The sequence below is a fragment of the Sceloporus undulatus genome, chromosome 2, assembly GCF_019175285.1.
Source record: "Sceloporus undulatus isolate JIND9_A2432 ecotype Alabama chromosome 2, SceUnd_v1.1, whole genome shotgun sequence".
Taxonomy (NCBI): domain Eukaryota; kingdom Metazoa; phylum Chordata; class Lepidosauria; order Squamata; family Phrynosomatidae; genus Sceloporus; species Sceloporus undulatus.
In genome coordinates this window covers 60,662,388-60,688,001 of record NC_056523.1, presented here as the reverse complement: position 1 = coordinate 60,688,001, position 25,614 = coordinate 60,662,388, and the positions used below count along the sequence as shown (strand labels likewise).

General features: G+C 39.1%; 1 protein-coding gene across 13 annotated transcripts in view; it reads left to right on the top strand.

Annotated features, from left to right (window-relative positions):
* CACNA1D (calcium voltage-gated channel subunit alpha1 D) overlaps positions 1–25,614 on the top strand; it is a 319,633-nt gene that overhangs the window by 214,889 nt on the left and 79,130 nt on the right. For 5 of the 13 annotated variants that reach the window (XM_042448727.1, XM_042448724.1, XM_042448726.1 and 2 more), the window contains 4 exons: positions 513–671; positions 1,504–1,614; positions 9,705–9,788; positions 10,115–10,198. In XM_042448727.1, the coding sequence (XP_042304661.1) occupies positions 513–671; positions 1,504–1,614; positions 9,705–9,788; positions 10,115–10,198 (438 nt within the window). The remainder of the gene's footprint in view (positions 1–512; positions 672–1,503; positions 1,615–9,704; positions 9,789–10,114; positions 10,199–25,614) is intronic. The other 8 variants (XM_042448732.1, XM_042448729.1, XM_042448738.1 and 5 more) reach the window with 3 other exon arrangements.

Here is a 25,614-nt window from a genome sequence, read left to right as displayed (position 1 = left end):
AATGTGCTGGAAGATGGTGTATCAATCTTCCTCGTGTATAATGCTCCTATTGAGGCAGTCTATGCATGTATTACTTTCAAATGTATGTAATAAAAAGCAGTCAGATCTTCACAAATGTGTCTAGATCTTTTTGCCCTCTGAGATTCTTTTCTTTCTCTCCCTTTTAAAAAAGTATGTAGCTTTTAGACCTTGGAGGAGTTTTAAAACATTTAATGATCCTGAAGTTCTGAGACAGTTGCTAAATATTGATTTATTGTGGATTTTTGCTATGATTGAGAGCTACAAACAAGAATATGGTACCTCTCCCCCATGATCCTTTACTCAGAACCTCTGAGTAAACCCTTTCTGTAGCCTGGCCCCAGCAGTCTTGCAGGTTATTATCATACGAGTCTTGGGTTGAATAGCCATGTTTTAACAGTCAGTTCATGGATTATTTCTGTAGTGCTAAAGTTGTTATTTACCAGCCTAAACAGTAACCTCACTGATGTATTTGACATATCTCCTTTTTACAGCGTCAGTGTGTGGAATATGCTTTGAAAGCACGACCTTTGCGTAGATACATTCCAAAAAATCCGTACCAGTACAAATTCTGGTATATGGTCAATTCTACTGTGTTTGAATATATCATGTTTGTCCTCATCATGCTGAATACACTTTGCTTGGCAATGCAGGTAGGAATAGAATACTGTCCCAGCTACTCTTCTACATGATCCCTATGAACTAATGTTAATCCAGAGTGTACTAAATTTGTATATTTAATGATGAATAAATTAGTCAGTGTTTCATTTTACTTAGAAGGAACTTCTTAACTGTTTTCTATGATGTGGCTTATAACTAAGCCAGAAATATCTCAGAGTTAAAACCTGAGACCTAGGGATTGATCCTTTGTGATCTTACAGGTGATGGGCTCTTGTGATGTTACAAGGATGATGTTATATGAGGCAGCCCCAGTTATCTCATTAAGCAGAATACATTAACCATCAACCACAACTGCACACATGGGGATAGAGGGATAGCAAATTAGCAAACCATAATCTAGTAACATTGTCATAGACCCAAAGCAGATGGGTCAACAGTGCCAGCTTTGGGCCATGTTGGGGGTGTGATGTTTAGATGATGCATGCCCCGATTGCAGCTGGAAGCCATGCTAGGAGAGTGTCCAGCCAGGAAAAGGCAGCCACAAAAAGAGTGGGGAAAGTCCACTCTTTGCAGTGTCCCATTTGGGACCACGGTGGCAGACTAGATCGGGACTATGACCATGCAGTTGCCGCAGTCTTGTGCTGATTGGGGTGCGAGAAGCCTCTGGCCGGTCTTTTTGCCCCGTCTGCATGAACCCACACTCTTTATGGATAGGCTGCCAATTCCAGACTTGACCCGGTCAAATGAGTATTAAGGGCATAAGAATACCTCTTGTTTCATAATTTGGGAAGTGACTGTGTTAGGTTTTTGTTTCATTCTGCCCTCAAATAATCTTAACATTCTTCTTACCTGTTTCATCTGCAGCACTATGGACAGTCAAAGATTTTTAATGATGCAATGGATATTCTGAATATGGTTTTTACTGCAGTGTTTACTGTTGAAATGGTTTTGAAACTGATTGCATTTAAGCCGAAGGTAAGAGATTATGCATGGTTTCCTTTTGTTGTTATTTCAACAGCCTTTTCCATTTTTAATACCAAAACCAGAATCAATCAACCTTCCATGATAAAATATCAGAAAAATTTTCAGAGAAATGTAAAATCTGCAATTGCAGGAAATAAGATGCAGTATAGTTCTTTTTAAAGGTTATTGCTGAGTCTTAGAGCTGAAAGAGACGGCCATAAAGGGGTGACGTTGTGTGCTGGATCAGAGCTATGGCAACTGCATGCTGCGGCCCCGATCAGGCAGTTTTCCAGCCCAAAAAGAAGTAGCAAAATGCCACTCCTTTTTGGGCTGGAAAAAAGGCACCCTTGCCACTGCTGCCGTGGCTTTTCAGCGTTTCTGTGGCGCAACGCATGTAAACACTATGCTGCAGAACTGCTGTGACATCACGCACTGTGTGGTCAGCAGGGCGGTGTGATGCCAGCTGGGGGTGGCGTTGGGGCATGTGCTGTGTGTATGCCCCCAGACCACCCCAAACCTGGCTTTTTTTTTTGGTCTGTTTTTTCCCCATAGTTAAGGTCCCTCCATATTTGCTAGGGTTAGGAGCACAAGACCCTGTGAATATAGAAAAACCACAAATAACAAAAACACCATGTCTTTACCTGAGAGGACACCTTTCTAAGAATCTCTAGGTCCTCCAGTGCAACTCTGTGGTCACCATCCAACAGACACTGACCATCGAACTGTGCTGGAGGAGCTACAAATGCCTAGTAGAGTATTTCTTTAGGAATCTCTAGGTGTTTCAGTGCAACTTTTAGTTAAAGTTGACCATAGAGTTGCACTAGAGGACCTAGATATTCCTGGAGAAAACATATTAATCAAATCCTTGAATAATCAAATCCGCAAATATCAAAGTTGCAAATATGAAGGGATGAGTGTACATGAATATCATGAAATTACTTCCTCCTAAAGCATTCTTGACGATAATATTTTCTTCTTCAATATTTGAAAATTTTAAATATATAAAAATAGTGGTGTTGAACTTTCAGTACCTTTTTTTAAAGTTTTTATTTTTAAAAAAGTTAATATTTTTTTAAAATGAAGTTTAAAATAGAATTCTAAATGTTAAATGAAACACAGACTAAAGTTATATGCTGGTTAAATGTATTGTTTTAATATGTGCTTCTTATCCATATTATCTACTGTTAATCTTTGTCTTAGGCATGCGTCCGTATAATATTGTTGTTCTTTGTACAGTGTTGAAAGTTACTTTCTGTGAAGAACAATCTCCTTTTCTATGGTGAACAATGACATGTTGTGTTCTTATATGGTGCTAGTCTCCCTATATTAAGAAGCTATTTAGGATCAAGCTACACATGATATGCTGTCCTGGACTTGGAACTCATTGTATTTTTTCTTTTTTAAAAACTGCCACGAGAGAAGAGCAATTTGGAGATGGGATGTTGTGCAGAAGATGCTAGTCTTACACTGCTTCTCAACTACTCCCTGCCAAGCTGCCATTAGTTGATGAAAGGAGGATATATGGATTCAGACATTAAATTTGTATGCAGTGGCACCCGCTCAGGCCTCCTGCACAATTCTCCATGCTCCATCCCCTGCACACATACTCTGTCCCGCGCACTCCCCCTCCTGTGCACTTCCCACACACTCAGCCCCTGCGCGTGTTCCTTCCCCTTCACGCAATCCAGGAAACTCCAGTGGAAGTGCCACTGAAAGTGCCACTGGAAGCCCCACACCAGAAGCCCCACCCACTGCACCAGATTATATCCGGTGCAGCGACACCACTGTCTATGGTTTTTGCACCACATCCAATAGAAGCTTCAGAGAGGGAAACTGTAGTATGAGGCAAAGAGCCTCTTCACTGGACAGCTGTGATCCAAATTGGGGTCATGTGACGGACTTTTGTAAAATACACCTGCGTCAGGTTGGGGGCTGCCCTACCATTAAGTAGAATGAAGCACTTACCTTACAGGTAAACACTAGTATTGCAAAGTGACTGTAAGGATTAGGTTGTGTGTCCTAAGCAGCTTGCCCTGTGCCTCTTAAAGTTAGCTTTCTGCTCTCAAGGGCTGTAGAGGATGCTATTTAGTTCCAGTGGTGGGAAAAATGCAATCTCCCAGTCTGATGCTATCCTGTCTTTCACCTGATGTATTAAAATGTCTTAAATTGGTGCTGGTCAGGAATTCCAGTCTCACAGTTTTCATATCATGTGTAGTTCGACCCTTAAATCCACTCTTATTAGGTGTTGAAAATTTTTGGGATAATCAAACTCATGTTTGTAAAAGGTGTAAAATGACAGGACAACTGCTTTGGATAACAGATTTTACAGTTACTAACATTGGGTAAAATACTCCCAGGGATGTTTTTAATATACATAGTAATATAACCAGGTCCTATTTATGCATTATGTACATGGAGGTTTGAAGTAGGAGTGGGGCCATACTACTGGACTTGTCCCAGATATGTTCTAAATGGGTAAATGTATTGACTATTTATGTGTGAGGCTCCATGCAATCAGAAAATCAAATTGAGTGCGGAGGCTGCTGCTGCTATTTCAAATCACTTGTGAGCTCCCCATCTACAATGCATGAACAAGACTAATATCATGCCAGTATCTACTTCACAAATGAAAGTATTTTAATGGTTAGGCGCTCAAAAGTATAGTGTTATGAAAGCCAAACATTGCCTAATTAAATGTAGAATTATTTCCCCTTGCCGTTCTGTATCAGATTTGTGTGCCAAAAAAGAAAAGATATCTAGTAAGTAGATTCATCTTGAGTTATTGCAGTGATGAAGGCTGTGAGGTGTGTGATACAAAGTTTACTTGCTGTGACTTGTCCATATATTGCATCTCCCTGTTTCTAGAATCATTTTTTAATTTTATTTTTTAATTTTATTTAATTTTATTTACTTTATGCTTGCTTGCTTGCTTTGGCTTTGCACATTGCTGAAAACAATATTTGTATATACTGATAGGAAAGGAGCATCTTAAGAAATGAATATGTGACATATGATTTAAATAGTGCAGACATCTCATAAATATCTCATAACAGTACATATTTTCCTTCACTTCCAAGATGACCACACCACTTCAGCAGTGACCTACAGTTTTTCCCTGTTTTTAGACCGATGTTCTGCTTTATTTAGGAGTATCAGTTGCTCATGAAGAGCCAGTTAAAACACAATTCACAGTGGTATATATTGCTGGGAAAGATACAAGAAAAGAGAAAAATGTCAAAATGAATTATTATTATTATTATTATTATTATTATTACATTTTATTTATAAAGCGCTGTAAATTTTGCACAATAAGAAATAAGATTTGGAAGAATCTCTTTTGATGTGACAGTCTGCTCATGGAAAGGTGTTGCTATAAAGCTATGCCATTTGGTAACTTTGGTGAACAGCAATATGATGGTTGGCGGAGGGGGACAGTTTGTACAACTAGTGGCCGTTTTCGTAACATCAAAGCTGTTTCAGATGGTTACAGTATTCTTAATGGGATCTGGCTGTAATCAAGTGTTCTCAATTTCAGCTCCTATTTCTTTTCCCCTGGACTGTCTTAAAAGAGTTGTGTCTTTGGATTAGTTACTATGATTTTAAAAAGTGGCTGAGAGTGTACACCTATAAAGGCTATTGAGGTTGCTAGATCTCTTTGCTTTTAATTTCTTATATTGGGTCAGAACAACTCAATTATAATAATAATAATAATAAAGATTTATAAAGATTTATTTATATCCCGCCCAATCACGAAGAATCTGGGCGGGTTACAACAATAAAATACATCAATTACAATAGAGTTAAAAATCAAACCCTAGACCTACTGCCCCCCCCATACCCAGTACTAAAACAGAATTAAACAATAATAGTATAAAAAACATTAGAAGCATTTTTTTAAAAGGCAGAAAAATAGGCGGGGAAGAATAGACAAATGAGGGGACAATATCTGTATATCTGGGGCGGGTAACTAAGTTGGAAAGGCCTGCCGGAAGAGATCCGTCTTGAGTGCTTTCTTAAAAGCTGTCAGAGTGGAAATGTGACAGATCTCCTCCTGCAGGTCGTTCCATAGTTTAGGAGCAGTAGTAGAGAAGGCCCTCTGGGAGACTGATGTTAGCCTAGATTTTTTTGGCTGTAGTAGATTTCTTCCAGAGGACCTTAGTGTGCGGGGTGGACAATAGGGAAGAAGGCGGACAATTGATAATATACCAAAGTCACTGTGGACCAGAGATTACTTCCTGGTTTGCATTTGCTATTTTTATGCTGTATGTAGTGATGTTTCAACTATGGCTTCTGGACATATATAGCAATGTCTGGTGCAAGGCTTAAAGACAATTCCCCTGCAAACCTAGGCATTATTAACAATAATTCTGGAAAAGCAGTGACACATAAGAAAAGTAAAAGGCAGCTATGCCATGTTCTATCAAGCTCTAGCTTAAATTCTTTGACTTAAGTTGTACACAGTAGCATCAGGATTTTACTACCTACAGTGCTTCATCATGCCAGTGACAGTCTAGCTGGGCAGGTGGTATAGGACTGTTATACCCTGGAATAGGTACCAACTGGGTCAGGGACAGGGGCATTGTAGACTCCGTATGAGAGATTTTTGCATCAAGATCGTTGAGGCATCAAGATGATTTCGTTAATCTCTCTGGCAGGACAACAATCAGAATGACAATAGCAGAGATCCCATTTGGACTGTCAGTGGCAAAACATCAGTCTGACACTCATAAAAGTCTATTCCGAAGCATCAGTTTTGCTGGTTAATTTTTATTTTATTATATTTGAAATGTATATAGCCTTATGTACCCAAAGAGCAGATGTGCTTTTATTTTTACTTGTGTGTGCATGTATAAACCTATTTTAGGAACAGATTGCAATAAGCACATAGAAGTTGTTTAAAACTGCTCTGGGGTCTGGATGATGCCTATTAGCTTTATGTTGTCCTCCCAGACTTTCACTGTATATGTTGCTGTGTCTCTTTTCTGGCCATCTTTCATTCAAAATATGTTATATCCAAAAATATCACTTCCAATTTTCAAATGCTTCTTGAGTAATGTTATTCATATGGTGATTTAAAATGTTTGTATCTTAATTGTGCTGTGTTGAGGCAATCACTTTAACACTACTTCAGGGCTTTCAAAAGTTACTTTTTTGGACTATATCTCCCAAAATCCTGCAACCTGTGCCGGCTGGTAGATTCATGGAATTATAGCCCCCAAAAGTAACTATTTCAAGTTTTGCATTATTCTACATGTCTTTTGGTGTTCCACATGCTCCCAGTTTGTCAATTCACGGAAGCATATGTTTGCCTCTCTATTCTTAGGATGATTAGAATAACCATGGAGTTTAATACTATGCCATAAAATTTTACACAAACAATTTTTTTTTCATGAAAAATAGTGAAAGAATGCATCTGTTTTGAATATTGAAATATATTCTGGATAGAAAAAAAAAAAACGAAAGACAGCTTACAGCTGACTAATTCTTTTGGGGCAGTCTGCACGGGCCAAAAAGTCCCAGCCTCATGCCATTCTGTTTGGACAATACAGGCCAAAACTCTGGGGCCAGGAGTGGGCCAGATCCTGGCAGACTGGACACTGGTTTCCCAAAAACTCTGCAGCAAACTCCAGCTGTTAAAAGGCCCCTGCATGCTTCTTACCTTTCTATGGCATTGCTCCTACTGGGAAGCTCCCCGTCACCATGTCTGACATAATAATAATAATAATAATAATAATAATAATAATAATAATAGTAGTAGTAGTATTTATAACCCGCCTTTCCCTGTGTTGGATCAAGGCGGGTAACAGCATATAAAAAGAGAAAACAATAATATCAAAAGTATTCGACTTGGTCTGAAGATAAACAATTTAGGCATGCAGAGAGTGAAACTAGGGGATCAATTTGGGAAAGCCTGCTAGAAGAGATCTGTTTTTATTGCCTTCTTAAAGGCCTCGAAAGATGTTAGTTGGCGGAGCTCGTCTGGCAGATTGTTCCAGATTTTTGGAGCGGCAGCAGCAAACATCCTCTGGGAGGTAGTTACTAGTCTAGTTCTCTGTGACTGTAGTAGGTTCTTCCTTGAGGACCTGAGAATGCAGGAAGGATTATATGGTAGGAGGCATTCCCTCAGGTGAGCTGGACCCAGGCCATGTAGGACTTTATAGGTAATAACCAATACCTTATACTGTGCCCAGAAGCTAATAGGCAGCCAGTGTAGGGATTTTAAGATAGGTGTGATAGAATCAAACTTGGAATTCCCAGTCACCAATCTGGCTGCCATGTTTTGGACCAGTTGCAGCTTCCGAATGTGGCATAAGGGTTGCCCCATGTAGAACGCATTGCAGAAATCGAGACAAGAGGTTACCAGCGAATGTACAACCATTTCAAGGTTTTCCCATTCCAGGAAGGGGCGTAACTGGCATATCAGCTGAAGCTGATAACAGGCACTCCTGGCTGTCGCGTCAACCTGGGACAACAGGTGAAGCGACGAGTCGAGGAGCACCCCCAAGCTACAAATACAGTCCTTTAAGGGAAGTGTGACCCCATACAGTACTGGAGATCTTATCACCATTCCCAGATTAGGATTGCCTATAGCGAGTACCTCCGTTTTATTTGGAATCAATTTAAGTCTACAGTGGTACCCCGGGATACAAATGCGCCGCCTTACGAAATTTCCGGGTTACGAAAAAAAATCAATTAAAAAAACTGTTCCGGGTTACGAAGGTTATTTCGGGTTACGAAAGAAATTTTTGGTGCTTTTCGGCGCTTTTTCGCACCAAATCGCGGCTTTCGCTATTAGTGCCTATGGGGTTTCGGCTTGCGAAAGCTTTTCGGGTTACGAAAGCGGCGGCGGAACGAATTAATTTCGTAACCCGGGGTACCTCTGTATTTTCCTTCATCCAATCCATTACCGACTTCAGACAGTCATTCAGAGGAAAGATGCCATCCTTGGTCACTGAAGCAGTCCGAGACATGGAGAAACAAATTTGGGTGTCATCAGCATACTGATAACACCCCGCTCCATGTCTCCAGATTATCTCACCCAGCGACTTCATGTAAATGTTGAAGAGCATTGGCGACAGTATAGTACCCTGAGGGACACCCGATTTGAGCTCCCTCTTGGCCGAGCAACTGTCGCCAAGTGACACCATCTGGAATCTGCCCGACAGATAGGACTGGAACCACTGCAAAGCAGTGCCCCCGATTCCTAACCCTCTTAGGCATTCCAGAAGGATACCATGGTCTATGGTATCGAAGGCCGCTGAGAGATCTAAGAGCACCAACAGGGCCACCCTTCCCCTGTCGATGCACAGACGGAGATCATCGACCAAGGCGACCATGGCAGTCTTCACTCCGTATCCTGACTTGAAGCCAGTTTGAAATGGATCAAGATAATCAGTGTCATCCACATGGGTGCAGCCAGGCACCACATTTCTACATCAGACATGGTAGCAGGGGGTTTCTCAGTAGGAGCGACAGCACAGAAAGGTAAGGAGTGTGTTCCAGTAATGGGTCTCCAGGCTGGTCCAGGAATGGGAGTATAAACACCCGCCTAACTCCACAATGTTCTGGGGACTCATCCAGGTGAGCACCTGGGCCAGAATAACATGGACTCAGTGTGTGCTTCCTTGGCCCATCTGCTCAGGGCCATTGTTATAAGGGTAAACTTATGTTCCAGTAGTTTAAGGCTGTTTTCCTATGTTGGTGAACCATATTTGAAGTGCATTGGGATGAAGAGGATTGAACTAGGATATCAGGATATCTACTGTGCCTTAGAACATAGTTTCCAACATTTCCATATTGGGAATAATGCTGATATCCAGATGTACCTTTGCCAAATCTGCTCACACTACCAGTATGCTTATGTCTTTATCCATGTCACAGGATATCTGTTTCAGATTCCTGCTGGCATGCAGTGGTCAAATCATGTCACATTTCTGCCTTTCCTTCAGTAGACAATATTGTTTGTTGTTTTTCTTTCATTACAGCACTGAATTTTGTTTGAAGTAATTTCTGTTTATCAAAGACAATTAAACAGAAGTATGCAAATATTTTGACATTTCATTTGTAATCACAAACATTTGCACCCTGCCTGCTCTGTTCAGGGTTATTTTAGTGATGCCTGGAACACGTTTGACTCCCTCGTCGTTCTTGGCAGCATAGTAGACATCGTTCTCAGTGAAGCTGATGTGAGTATACCGCAGCCAAATTTCTCCAGTGCCACCTTCTCTTTTTTCCCCCCTGTCTCCTGATTTATTTCTGTTATCTGGACAAGTCACAGAATTTGGATGTGTTTCTAAACTCTGATTGCAGGCCAGACCGATCACAGTTATCTTGATTTTGGGGGAAAAATAGTGGCTTTTTGCGTCCCACCTTCTCAGACTTGAGGAGGAAAGATGGAGTACTGGTGCATTACAGAAGCTTAGGTTGTGTTTCTGTGTTATAACACTGTCCTTTTTCTTCTCTTTCTTTTCTGTTTCTGTTTTCTCGTGCTACTGAATGCTTGTCCTAACAGCACTATTTCACTGATGCATGGAACACTTTTGATGCCTTAATTGTTGTTGGTAGCGTCGTTGATATTGCTATAACAGAAGTTAATGTAAGTAACCACTGTTCACCCCACAACCAAGTAATCACTGTCCGTCTAGTATTAGCATAGAAGGGGGAAAAGAGTAGTAGAATAGTTAATGAATCATGAACCCCTTTCCTTTTTCTTTCTTTCTATTTTTTCTATTTGGAATATTAATTGTTTTTATACTCTGTTAAATCTGGGTCCTTTCTTCCACATAGTAATACAGTCGGTCCTTCTTATACACAGATTTTTTATACACGGCCTCAAGCATACACGGTTTGAAAATATTCCAAAAAAGTATAAATTTACCTTGATTTTCCATTTTTATAAGGGATACCATTTTGCTATGTCATTATATTTAATGGGACTTGAGCATACACGGATTTTGTTATACACGGGGGATCTTATTATCTTGGAACCAAACCCCAGTGTATAACAAGGGTCCACTGTATCTGAAGATGAATGCACAAAAGCTAAATCAGGCAAAATTTATTCGTGTTCTTAACAAATTTAAAATTATTTTTCAGAAACCAGGATCACATCAGGCCTGTTTAGGTCAGACTTGAGCAATGTGTGGGTTTACAATCATAAACCAATTGACCATCTGTGGATAAATACACTCCCTTTCCCTTTCCCTTTTTCTTTTGCCTGTCTAAGAGTAAAAAATAGAGCTAATGGGCTGATTGGGGGGGGGGGGTTTGGATGGGTTACAGGTTGTATAGGCCTAGTTTACTTTAACCTGTTATCAGTGGGGGGATATCCTTTGGAGAGTTGGCATTAGCGTAGGAAATGCAAGAAAATCAAGCACAAGAACAAAGGATCAAATGCCAAGTCAGAATGTGTAGTATCCCAAAAGATTTTTAAAAAGAAGTTACATACTGCATATACTTGACTATAAATTGACCTCATGTATAAGCCGAGGATATGTCAAACCAGGTTTTTGGGATCAGTTTTTGGTCTAAAATTCTTAGACTTATATGTGAATATATACAGTATGCCTTCTTAATTCATATAATAAGTGTTATAATCATGAAGACTAAAAGCATATAGCTTAACAAAATTCTTGAACAAATAAACATAAAGTCATTTATGTATGACAAGCATTAAAATTTATTTATTTATTATTTCAAGGGTTTATATCTTGTCTTTCTCTCACAATGGGATTCAAGGCAGGTTACAATAATTTAAAAAGACAGAACTAAAACATTGATTACAAAAATTAAAATGTAATTAAATATTACCAACATTAAAACATAAGTTAAAAACAGCATAGTTAAAACCAATAAAAACATTAAAACAGGACACTACATTACACAAGTAAAATTCACCCATTCACCCATTAAAGAAATCATGACCAGGAACATACTGATTTTGATAATTGAGGTGTGTTTGTATGTCTGTGAAGAGGAGCATCTTGGTAGCATCAAGCAGAAGGGAACAGAATCTTTACATCCTGCTGGGGAGATTCCCAGATCCAGCGATTCCACTGCTCTGTGAATCAGAGCACAGACAACATGGATGTGTATTCCTATAAATCAAGGAGCATGATTTATAGGAATAGGAACTGTAGGCCCATTTTCTGTCCCTGAATTTCTCCAGGGGAGGCACACACAGACAGCCAACAGGAGAAATGAAATGTAAAACCAAAAAGAAAGTGACTCACTTTTGGTTTGAAAGGAGATTATTTTTTGGATGTTAAATAATACAGGAGGGTCCTGTAATCAGTGTAATAGCTGTCACTCATGGAGGTTTGCAAGAGAGGTTACCTCCCTGCTCTGTATTACCCAAAGCAGATGACACAGCAGCCTTGGAGCAGCCCACTGTACCACAACCATGGGTGTTATGAACGGATTCTGGCTACTGTGGTTTAACAGTTGGCTGCAAAGAAAGCACACTATAAAGGAAGCCCAGAAAGCAGCAAGGCCAAAACAGAAAAGGTTGCTGAACATGAGCAAAAATTCAAAAAAGGAAAGTCAAATATTTCCTATCACTTTCAAATTGATTTTATCCCACCCAAAGGATTCGTATTTGAATGACATTTACTTCAGATAACTAGTGAAATTATAGGGATCCCATTACACATAAAACATATAAGGAAATTCGCCCTGCATTGGATTTACCCTGGATTGATATTTATGAAATCTGTAATTTGAAGCACTTTTCCTTTATTAATGCTTAGACCATAGGTCATTCACATACAAAATAATAAAATACAACATGAAAGAGCAACAATACAAAAGTATTGCTTAAAATAAATAACAAAATTCTTGCATATAAAAAATAAATAAAATTCAATTCAGTTAAAACACAAAGTATAAACAATGATACTATAATTAAATAAGAGCATCACCAGAGCAATCAACAGCAATATCAGCAATATATCTTGCCTGAATTTTCATTGCTGACAGGGCAAAAAGAGAAACCTCATGAGTTAGTATCAGATACAATTTTTTTTTCTGAAACAGTTTTAGAATCTAAATAAAGCAGAATAAATCCCAGAAATTTGGTTCTGACTTCAGAAATATAACAAACAGGAAAGCAAATAATGAAGCAGATCCTCAATATACAGATGGAGGACTAAAGGGGTATATCTGCCATCAATCAGAGCTTTAGACATGATTAGAAAATGACGGGCTGTAAAACGTTTGCTTGGGTTTGGGGAATGTAAGCTTTGTTAAGGTGACAGCCCTTTGATGGTCAAATTTATATATAGTCTATATCATTTTGAAAATTTAGAGTTGTTAATAGCCTGTCTGTCCAAGGACAAAGAAGTATCCATGAAACTTCTCTTTTGAATTCAAGATAGAAAAAAAAACCTCAACTGGAATGGGCTACAATTCAAGCAACCTATGATATCCTGAGCTCCAAACTTTGCAGCGTGATAGCTGTTTAAAACATAACTTGGGCAAAACCCTAACTGCAGAAACTTTTACAATTCTCCAGCATTTCAATAAAATAGAATTAAAGGAAACTCGACTTCTGATTGGACCAGAGCTGCATGACTGTTTGGTGGAAGTATTAACATTTTCTTAAGAAATGTATTCTGAAGAGATTCCAATTTAAGTATCTGAGAGCCAAAGCAGACAGTCTGGAAGGAACAGCCTCAATCACAGCAGGACCATGGTGACCGCACGGCCCGCTCCTGAAGCCAGGCACTACCACAGTCCCAAATGGGCTGCTGGCAGGAGTGAATTAAATGCACTCCTGCCGTCTTGGAGCAGCTTTGGAGCAGCTTCTGGCAACTTTGGGGGCATGCGTCATCTAAACGCCATGTCCCCAAATCACCTGGAAGTAACTTCTTTTGGCCTGCTTATTTCTGGCCTGACAGTCATCCCAGACCCAAACAGTGACACCATAGAGAATCTAGGCAATGACTTTACTTTGAAATATTTTCATGGTTGGAACAACCAGGTGACTCCCTACAGAGTCTAAGGATTGCTCCAATACTTCTTAGGTGATGAACTGTTGACTATAAACTACAACAAAACAAAGGTTATGGTATTTAATAAGAAAAAGACCAAACATAAATGGCCGATCGACGGCCATCAAATAGATCTGGTTACCGCATACAAATACTTAGGGATATCCTTCCAGTGAACAGGATCATGGAATCTGCAAACAAAGCATGCCATCGCAAGTGCCCAAAGAAGCACCAAAGCACTTCTTTCCTTTTTCTATTCTAAAGGTGGCCAATATGTCCCCACAGCCATCCAAGTATTTGTCAGCAAAATAATTTCCCAGATGCTGTATGGCTGTCAGGTGTACATGCTTAATAATTACAACTCATTTGAAGTAGCACAAACCAATTTTTTAAGAGCAATTACAAGGATCCCAACATGTATCCCAAATGTAATACTCAGGTTGGAGATAGGACAAATTTCTATGGAAGCCCAAATATTGATGCTTACTGTAAATTTCTGGCTAAAGTTGACTTTTCTTCCTGTGGGACGTATGCCATTAATTTTGGCAGATACTTCTCAATCTAAATGGAAAAACTCTGACTACAAAACTCCATAATCTGGGTCTCACAACTAACACCCTCCAGTCTATGGGATATTCTAAAGCTAAAACAGCCATTATGCAGCGCATAAAGGACACAGAAGTCCAAAACCATAGAGCTCAGTCCGCAAACTACTTTTCTTATTGGGACAGTATAGGACCGCTTACTGTGCCAAACTACATCACAAACCTATCGATCCCCAGATATAGAATAGCTTTTGCACTGGCTAGATTAAACGTTCTTCCATCAGCATTACTGGAGGGTAAATTTACTAAGACTCCTGTTCATGAGCGAACATGCCCCTGTAACTCAGGAGATGTAGAAAATGTTGGACACGTATTATTTCATTGCCCTTTTTATGACAATGCTTGCAGAGATTTGATCACTCCTATACTCTTGAACGTACCTGGGAGATCTGAAGCTTTTTATTTAAATTACCTGTTGTCAGACTGGAACTTGCATATAACTTATAAAGTGGCACAATTTTCTGAACTAGCAATCACTTGTAGGAAAAGAACAACTGATCAAAGTTAAACACATAATATTGTGTCATGCCTGATACTGTATGTCTGGTTAAAACCTGATATTGCTAATCTACCTTGGATATTTCTATCTTAAGGGTGGAAACACATAAAGGTTTATTTCTATTTTATTTATTTTATTTTATTTTAATTGAAGCTATCTTAAATGTAACGGAAATGAATTATTTCTAGTTGGCAGATTTTTATCCCAAGCAATCTTTTTATGTGTATTATTTTATTTTTTATGTTATATTTTATATTGATGCTGGTCTTTGACCGTAATAAAGAATGTATGTAATACTTCTTAGGGCCAGTGCTCTGGTAGCTTCTATATGTGACTTCCAGGAGAGAATCTCTGTAAAATGAATGACAAAGTATTTAAATTCCTGGCATTGTTCAATCTGGTGACCATTGACAGACCATCAGATGTGAGAATATTATTTCCCAAACACCATCACCTTTGTTTTAGCATCGTTAATATTCAGCTTTTCTTTAGAACATAATACACTGAGCTTAGAGAGCAGACTTCTCAGACCTATATGAGTAAGTGATATTAAAACCATATCATCAACATATGAAAGAATAGAAATTGTCTTTGATCTGAGGGCAGAAAACATTCTTGGCCTGAGAATGCCTGGAATTATGTTGTTAAGATATAAATTAAAAAGTGAAGGTGCCAACAGACAGCCTTGTTTCATTCCTTTGTTTGTGGAAATACCAACTTTTTATTCTAGCCATCATATTGGAATAAAGTTTCTATGTTGGCCAGTTTATGCCACAGCAGATTCCTTTAAATTGAGTCAAAAGCTGCTGATAAATCAACAAAGTCAACAAATAAATGTTTGTTAGAACTAGCAATTCCTTGTCGGGCTAAAAAATAAAGAGTCAAACAATGGTCAGTAGTATCCTGTCCTTTCCTAAAGCCAGCCTGTTCAGAGTAAATGACATGATTAGTAGTTTCCCATTGCTCTTCCCGTTTCCAGTAACCCTAAACTATTCTTCTTCCATTATTGCTTGGCCGTAAGGCTGCCATTTGTTGAAGTTATATACCAGTTCCTTTGTACTTCCTCCTCTCCCAGAAGAAAAAACCTCCTGATTTCAAAAAGGGACCATATGGTTCTCATTTTGTTATGTGTTACATTAAATTCCAGGATAGATTTTGTTGTATTCATTCAGTTTTCCACTTAATTTTTATTTAATTAGCTGCTCACATTTACAGGTAATGAAGACCCATTCTCTTTAGCTTTCCTGAATGCAGTGTTCTGGAAAATTTGTAGAACTTTTACATGCTTGCACATTTCACATCAAATTAACATCACAGTATACTCGTGACACAAGATGAGCATACTACTTCCAGAAGTATGTCATTTAATGGATTCAAAGATGGTTGTTCCTCTCCTCATTACTTTTCCTTTGCTGACAGTGATGTCAACAAATATGTCACATATAAGCTAGATACTAGTCAGCATCTATCTGATGAAATTAGACCTCAGCATACCTTTCAGTGTGATTTTCAGGCCTTATTTTACAGCAAAAGGGTAATTCTGAAAACTAATTGTTTGGCTTAATAACTTGGCAGTCACCATGCATGATACACCTTGTTTCCTTAGAAATTCTTTCCTTTGTGTTTCTCAAGCATTCAGTTCACAGGATACAAGCTGTACTGTTATATGCTGTATTTTCATATTTCTTGTTTACCTGTGAAGGTTCAATTTCTCATGTGAGATATCTCTTGATCAGAATGGTTCTCATCGGTGTTTTCCCTGGACATTCATAGATAGGTTGAGTTTATGTTTCCAGCAAAAGCATTCTGCACAGAAAATTCAAGAGTGTATAGCAGTGATGGTGAACCTTTTACAGACCGAGTGCCCAAACTGCAACCCAGACCCCACTTATTTATTGCAAAGTGCCACGTCCCTCTGGCTTTCTAGTAAGAAACTCTGGCAAACTCTGTGCTAGGGCGACAGCATATGTGCCCACAGAGAGGGCTCTGAGTGCCACCTCTGGCACGTGTGCCATAGGTTCGCCATCACTGGTGTATAGGATAGGTTTTGCTTATGTTTCCAGCAAAAGCATTCTACAGTGGACCCTTGTTATACACTGGAGTAACAAAATCCATGTATGCTCAATTCCCATTAAATATAATGATGTAGCAAAATGTTGTTCCTTATTAAAAATGGAAAATCAAGGTTTAATATTTGAAATTTATCCTTTTTTTTAACATTTTCAAACCGTGAATGCTTGAATCCGTGTATAAAAAATCCATGTATAAGAAGGGCCAACTGTACACAGAAAATTCAGGAGTGTATAGATGACAGACAAGCCTTTTTTAAAAAAACTTTTTCTCCTATTACATTATTTGCACATCCCACATTTAGAAAAAAGGTTACTCCAGACTTGGAGGTGGGGATGAGGGGGAAGAGATGTTTATTTTGCATGTATTTTCTTTTTAATTCATCAGACATATACAGACTTGCTCACCCAGCAAAGCTTTTCCCAAAAGTGACAAATAATTTTAGATAGTAGATATAGTGGATTTTAAGCACTTTGAATTCAACACAGTGCAGAAAATGTTTCATTTGGCAGGAGTGCCTGCAAGAACTGCTTAGTATTAAACAGAACTGATAGCTTAATATTTCTGGTAATTTACACACCTACGTAGCTTGCAGTGTCTTGTTACTAACAACATCTTCTATAATAACCTTTTTTCAATATGAGTGTCCTTTTGAAAAATAATATGAGGTCTGGCTGTTTATAATGCCAGCAGAATACCATTCTTAGGAGTACTGAAGAAAATCCTTTCAGATTAGAGTTTAACTTTTTGAGACCCAGGAATGTGGTCGGGGCGGTGGTGGTTGTGTAATCAAGGGCTCATCTCATAGAGCTGTTTGGAATGTTTTAAATATGACAAATGATTTATGCAGGGTAATTGGTATAATGATCAGGTCCAGGCACTCTAGGAATGTGAGATTTCTCCTTATATATTACATTGGTTTGTGAGGAGGAGCCAGTAAAGGCTTTGCTTCCTGAACTCAGTAGGAGACAGAGTGAGCAAATCCATACTCCTGCCTCCTGGATATAAAGTTTTGATTAACTGATTGATTTATAAATCACCACTCTTCCAAGTAATTCCAAGTGATGTAATGATCTACCATTCTCCATTTAATCCTCACACAACATTCCTAAAGGACTGGTTAGTCTGAGAGATCATAAATCCCACAGTTGTATGGTGAGTTTAATAGCTGAGCAGGGACTTGAACCTTGAGGTTTTATTGAATCTAGGTCTGATATGCTGATCAATACACCTTGCTGGCTCTCAGAAATCATAGTCTGACCTGGCTAAATACTATATTAATAGTATATAAATTGATTTCACTGTATTTACTGTCAATTCCTGTGTTGAAAGAGTTGGCTAAATAGTGGAATCAGAGCAATTTCACTTTCCTTTGAGTGTCTTGGGTATCACTTACCCTCTTGAATCTCCCCCAATGAGATGTGCATTTTTGGAAATGAAGGTAGCTTTGAACTGTTCATTTGAAAGATGGCATTTGGTATATTAAAGTTGAACATAAGTGGAAAATCTTGATAAGATGATAGAACTTGAGAAAGATCTGTTCTTATTCAAAACATGAATATTAATCTGAGACCATTTCTGGATTATTTATACAGGGTTGTAACCTGGGCTGCTAATGCACCTATATTATTTTATTATTAAAAAAGCAACCATGTGCCACATTGTAGATTTTGTAAAGATCTAGGACCAGATAAATATGTTTTGTGTATGAGCCCATGCTTATGTGCTAGATAGGGCTATTTCAATTGTATTTTTGGCATGTTCAACCCTGCAAGACATTTAATGCCTCCAGCTGACCTTAAAATCTGTTTCTTGAATTCAGAGAGCTCCACGCACATACCCAAAAGCTACTTCTCCATACACTGAGCTTCCCTCTCTGTCTTCCCATTCCAAAGATGGTTTGATGTGGCTTCTCTAGAGGATCACTAGCTTCCCAAAGAAACTTTGGGGAGGAGTGACAAGGAGGTGTTGTGAGAAGCACTCCAATGCCCAGAAAATTTGGAAACTTCTGCTTATATGTAAAACCTTCATTTCAGCATTAATGTGATTGTTATCCAGAGGCTTAAGGAGCTATTTTAATGTTGCAATAACATGGTGAGGTAAATTATGCTAAGAGACAGCAACGTCAAGGAGAGACAGCAATTTGTCCATTGAATTTGACTGCCTATCAAAAATTTGAAACTAGTTTCCCCAAATCTGAACCCATTACTTTAGCCACTGGTTTATGCTGTGCCAAGTCTAGAAGTGGAGAAAAGTTGAGAGGGTGCATAATGTATTAGAGGAGCATTTATTTTTTTGCCAACTGCTTATTTTATCTAACTGATCATGCAATAGTGCTAGATATCATACATTTCTTTTCTGTTAACTGGTTTTCATGTTCATTTTATTTTTAGAAAATTTTAAAGGCAAGTGAATATATACGGTATAAGAATTTACAGATCAAAAGGTCTGTTGAAGGCCATAACATATCTTTGTGTTTCTGTTCACATTTTGTTCAAAGGAAATGTCACACCATGCACAAAACCCTTGGCTCTAGTCATCTAAATGTTTACTTCTGAACTGTGGTTATGACACATGGTTATGAGCTATTTGCAAGCATTATATTTTGAAAATCAAATTACATTAAATGATATATAATAATCAGTATGTAGGCCTATGTCATGCCACTTTCTCTTGAGTAGTCTAATGGCTTCAGTGGTGCCACATATCTATGAGGTTTTGTTGCACTTATCAAATCTCCCCTTCAGTTGAAGTAAATTATTCAGATATGTGAACTTATGCATTATAAACTTGGCTTTATAAGAACTGACTGTAATGTTCAGCATGTCCTAGTTAAGAAACAGTTTGGATGGCTCTTGCAGGGTGCTTCAAAAGCATGTTCACTTTGCCTTTACACTGCTTGATTTGTTTGTTTGTTTTCTGCCTCAAAAAAACCTTTAAAATTATGATGCTATAGAGGAGAGAGTGCAGGGTTTTTTTAAAATCCATTTACTTTGCCTCTTTCATGGACTGCTAGCATTTCATAAAGCATTGTAGGGTTCACTTGCTGTCAGACCTTGTTCTCATCAAGGGCTGGACAAGATGAAGGCTGTCTGTAGCCAGCAAGTTGCCTGCTTGCACAGACCAGCAAGAAAACAAAACTCAATCTTTGTCAAATTCAGCAAATATCAACTGACCTTACCTATGTATATAAAAAGATTTTCTTCCCGCTATAGCACAGTTCCTTCTGTTCCTTCACCTGTGATGCTCTCTACCTGCAGTTCCTCAAGTTCTTCATTTCTTTGAAGGAAATGTAGACACCCAGACATAATTGGTAAATTTTGTGCCCAGTTCCTTTTCTGAGCCCATGTTCTCTCCCTCCCTCTCTCCCACTCTTTTTCAGTTTCATATACTTGCCTCTAGTTGGTGGCTTTGGAACAGGCCAGAAGTCCTTACCTCCAACTCCTACAGCCTACCATTCAATCAAATTACTAAATTTAGAGCCCATACAGACAGGCCAAAATAAAGCTGCTTTGGGTCTCTTTGGAGGTATGCTGTTTAAATGATGCATGCGTTCTAAAAGTCAGTAAGCCGCATCAGATGATGCATGCATCCTTAGGACTGGAGCATGGCTTTGACGTGACTTCCAGACTCCTAGGACACATGCACCATTTAAACAGCATACTTCCAAAGTGACCCGAAGCAGCTTTATTTTGGCCTGTCTGTATGGGGCCTTAGCATTTTTATGCAGAATCTCTGCTGACAAAAGTGGTAACCAACCGTAACAGGAAAATCTCAGCCTTTGTCAGTGCTTAACTTGTTCCCAGGAATCTACATTACTGTTGGCCCTCTGTATCCACAGAATCTGTATCTGTAGATTAAACCACAACTTGAAAATACTTTTAAAATATGTACATTCCAAAAAGCAAACCTTGATTTTACCATTTTATGTAAGGGACACCATTTTACTATGTCATTGTATTTAATGGGACTTGAGCATCCATGAATTTTGGTATCTACAAGAGGTGCTGGAATCGAATCCCAGCAGATACCAAGAGCTCACTGTATATCAGCAATAATGAGCCTATGTTATAACCAGTAGATTGTGGCTGAAACTGTAAGACTGGGATAGGGAGAGCAGGCCATAAGGTGTGTATATCCCAGGTCTGAATTTCTGTGGGGGGTGGGGGGTGGGATAGATGATGTGCAAGAGCCCCCTCCAACTGTTCAATTCTATTATCCCACTGCTGCTGCTATTATTATTATTATTTTGTTTATTTATATCCCAACTTCCTCCCAGTACAGGGATTCAAGGTGGCTAACAAATCTAAAACAGGCCAAGTTAAAACACTATAAAACTTTAAAAATACAAAGTTTAGAAAGCAATTAAACAATTAAAACAATTAAAAACATTACATTGTTAAAATTTAAAACTCTTTAAAACTAAAACAAAAACAAAGCAGCATCCATGTCATGCAAAGGCCTGGTGGCATAAACATTGACAGGACTGGTCAGTTGCCCTGTTTATCAAGGAGGAAGCAGGGAGACAGGCCCTCGCCCTTGTGTCACTCCCCAGTGACCACACTGGCAGTAGACCTGTCCCCAGCCCAGAGTCTAACCCAAGGCAGCTGGGCAGTTGCTGGGAGCTGCTAGCTGGGCCTCAGTCCTGCCAAGAGGCAGCTTCCTCTGTGGAGGTGAGGGAAGGAAGGTGGGAGATGGGATGTGCAGTTGCTGAACAGCAGATAAACTCCCTCTCCTTCACTCCCAGATGGTCTGTGGGATCTCCACAATCTCTGCAGGATGCTATGGGCATCCTGTGAAAACTATATAGCAAAATGCTTCCCCCCACACACATACACACACAACATGGGGAGGAAACAAACTGTCCACATTCTGCATTAAAACACCAAAAAATACTATTAATTGGAGTTTGTTTTTCTTGTGCTGCACCTTATTCACTTTGGCACTAAAATGGTTCAATAGCAGCAGCAGCAGGTCTTAAGAAATGCATATTTTCTTGTTTGAAATCTTTCCTGACATTGTCTCTGTAATATTTTTATCAGCGCAACTGTATGTGTGTTGTATCCCTTCCATTCATTTCTGACTTACGGTGATCCCAAGGCAAACCTATCGTGGGGTTTTCTAAAGATCACATTTTGGCTTACTCTAAGAATGTACAGCCCTGATACAAACTGAGACCGAGACAAGTTCCCAGAGCTGGGTAAAGTTTAAACAGCTTCCTCTGTTTTTAGGCTAAACATTTGCAACCCTCTGAACACAGGGGGTTGGTGTGAGGACCCATCAATGGAAGTTTTCTTTTTCTAACTTTACTGTCGTACTGCTGGGGAGATGAAAACCAAGTGATTTTTTTAAATTTTAAACTTGTCTCACCTGCACATACAGTAAAACAAAAAGACACCTATATCTGCATGTTTAATGTAACTTGTAGTGTGATCCTAATACTTTAAATACCATGTTTAAAATGGAAGAAATGAATTATCAGAGGAAGAAAAAGAGGCAAATTCATCTTTTACATAGGACAACCAATAGGATTTTACTGTTCTAGGCACCTTCCATACAAAAGGCATTTGTTGACTAATATTTCCTTGAAGAGATCACTCCATAAATACTTCACGTGCATACAAAATCAAAAACTAAACAGATCACTATCCACTATATAAGCCTGTACTTCTGTAGACAAATTGAGTAGCTTTAATACTGAGAACTGTATGAACTGTACAAAATACTGACAGGTGCAAAGTAGGTGATGAGAGGTAAGAAGGAAGATTAGTGTATGAGAAGGCCTTTCTTCAAGCTTTCAGTGAATATGCCTAAGGGGCTGTCAACACTGCAAAAATAATCCAGTTTGATACCACTTTAACTGTCATGGCTCAATGCTATGGAATTCTGGGAGTGTAGTTTTGTGAGATGTTTAGGTTTTCTGTCAGAGAGCTCTGGTGCCACAACAAACTAAAATTGCCAGAATTCCATAGCATTGAGCCATGGCAGTTAAAGTGGTTCCAAACTTGGATTATTTCTGCAGTGCAGATGCAGCCTAGGTCAGTGATGAAACTGCCAAGACTGCCTTCCTTCCTTTCAATCCAAAATAATCAGTTTTTTTATATGTAGCTTCACTTACCTTGGAGGAAACAACAATGAACATAGTAAGATTGATTCCAGGTCTAGAAATAATGAATTAACATTACTTTGAACTTAAAAAAATATGTACAGCTGAGCAGTATAGTTAGAATCTTCCAAGCCATTGTACTGTATTCTCCGTCACCATGTACAGATGCAAGAGCTGGACAGTGAAGAACGTGGATAGAAAAAAAGATGCTGGCAATACCGTGGATGGCCAAAAAGACAAACAAAACTAACAAATGGGTTCTAGAACATATCAAGCCCAAACTCTCCAAGGAAGTCAGGATGACTAAATTGAATGGCTGTTCTTTGGCCACATCATGAGAAAGCATGACAAATTAGGAAAAGCAGTGATGCTTGGAAAACTGGAAGGCAGTAAAAAGAGAGGAAGACCACATTCCAGAGAGATAGATTCAATCAAGGAGGCGACAGGCCTGGGCTTACAGTACCTAGCAGGGTAGGGTGGTAGCGGATAGGAGGTCTTGGACATGTCTCACTCACAGGGGCACCATGAGTTGAAATCAACTCAAGGGTGAAAAAGGCCCTCTTCAGATGGGCCATTGCGGCACCGCCGTCACGTGCTAGGGGTTGGCCAAGGGTGCACTGCCCATACTGGCCTCACCCCTAGCACGTGACAGAGGCATCAAAATGGTTGCGCCCTATACACATGGACACCGCTATTTTGACACGACCGATGTTTAGTGTCTGCATGTCCCTGCATCATTGTGATGCTGCAAGTGCGCCATTGGCACACTGCGGTGTCACAATCACACACCAGAACCTGCTTTTTACGGGTTCTTTTTGCTGTATGAAGGAGCCGCGCAGTTTGTCCGCTACGGCTCTCTCACACAGCAAAACAAGGCGCGGATAGACTGCCCTTTTTGGGCGGTCTGTATCCCGCCAAAGAGTCTTAAACAGTTTCATAACAAATTACTTTTAAAATGTAACTTTCTAAGCTCCAGACTGATTTCTCATATGGCTAGGATGGCACTGTTTATTACATTCAGCCCTCTGTATCGGTGGGCTAGTCATCCATGGACCGGAAAATCTGCCAATAAGACTCCATTATCATCAATGGTACTGTGTCCATGCAGCCATGCTGATACAGCATGCACATGTCAGTGTCTATTGACAATAATGGCAGTTGAGGTTCCATGATATGTAGTTTCCATGAGGGGAGAGTGTCCAGAAGCAAACCCCTGCTGATATGGAAGGCCAGCTGTACTTCAGTTGCTAACTTTTGGATTGCTGAAAGAGGAGAGTTCTTATACCAAGTTTCTTAAGGACACAAAAAGTCCTAGTTATAGACTGAGCATACTGCTTTATCTGAAAAGCCTTTTAAATAAGATGCTAATTTAATAAGCCTTTTGTTTAACAACCTCAGAGTTATAAAATAACCTCTCACATGGATTAGCCAGTTTAAGTGGTACAGTTTTCTTTCTTTTAGAAAGACAGAAAGGAAACAAATAATACAATTTTTTGATACTGGTAATTGATAAAAGTATCCTGGATTTCTGACTTCCATGCAGCCTTTAGAAGAGTTAAGCATTATTTACAGGTGGCTGACAATCCTGATTTTTTAGAATCTTACTGAGCTCTCTCTCTCCCTCTCCCTCTCCCTCTCTAGTATCTCTTATCTTCTCTCTAGTATCTCTAGTATTCTCTTATCTCTTAACCTGTCTGTTCTGTGCATTCTGTATAAATGATTACACAGTATCTGCTTCTCTGTTCTTTATCCACTACCCTTTATCATTTCACCAATCTGAACAGAAGATCTAATCTTGCTCTGTAGCATTTGTAATCTGGCACGAATGCTCTCCAGAATTCATAATTTGGTATAGCAACAATGAGCTCTCATGACAACATGCAAAGAACTTTGCTGGATTAGACCAAAGGTCAAAGGTTAAGGATCCTGTTTCCTGACCAGACATGCTCCTAGGACAAACTGTACGCAAGACATGAAAGCAGTAGTCCTCTGTTACTGCTGTAACTCCACATGGAGATAATATAAAACTCTCATGACTAGTACCTATTGACAGCCTTACCTTTGAGGAAGGTAGTCATTTGCATTACTACAGACTGTACCACAGTGATGAGCCACCAACATTTCAGTTATTTCCTTGACCACTCTTTCCACTCTTCCAGAATGCATGCAAATAACTTTATGTAAATAATTTAGTCTCTTTGCCTATACTTTTCCATTTGTGGTTTTCCATTTGTGGTTTTTCTTTAAAAATCACCACTTTACAGTACAGCTACAAAGACTGATCTTTTTTTTTTTTAAAACCCAATCCAGCTGCATAGTTAGGTTCCCACATAATGGACTGAGAGTAGTTTATCTTCAGTTGTGGGTTAGCTATTCTCATGCTAACTGCTCCCACCTCCCATTTTAAGAGAGATAAATTATTAATACGCCAGTGAGTGGATTTTCCATTTCCCTTCCAACATGGAGAGAAAGTTGTTATTTTTATCTTGTTTTCTCTGGAAGAACACAGGGCATTGGCCTTAGTTCTCTTTCTTGTTTTTAGCCTTGAACAATGCTGTAGGAGAGAATAGGCTAACAAATGATAACTAGCCCAAAGGTATCATATTAGCTCCATGGTTGAAATGGGGAATTGAACCCAGGTCTCTCCAAGCGTAGCCATATTACTGACTACACTACACTGTTCTTTTCTGTTCTTGATAGCATATAAAAAGTTCTATGTACAATGTGCAAATTCTATAGGGT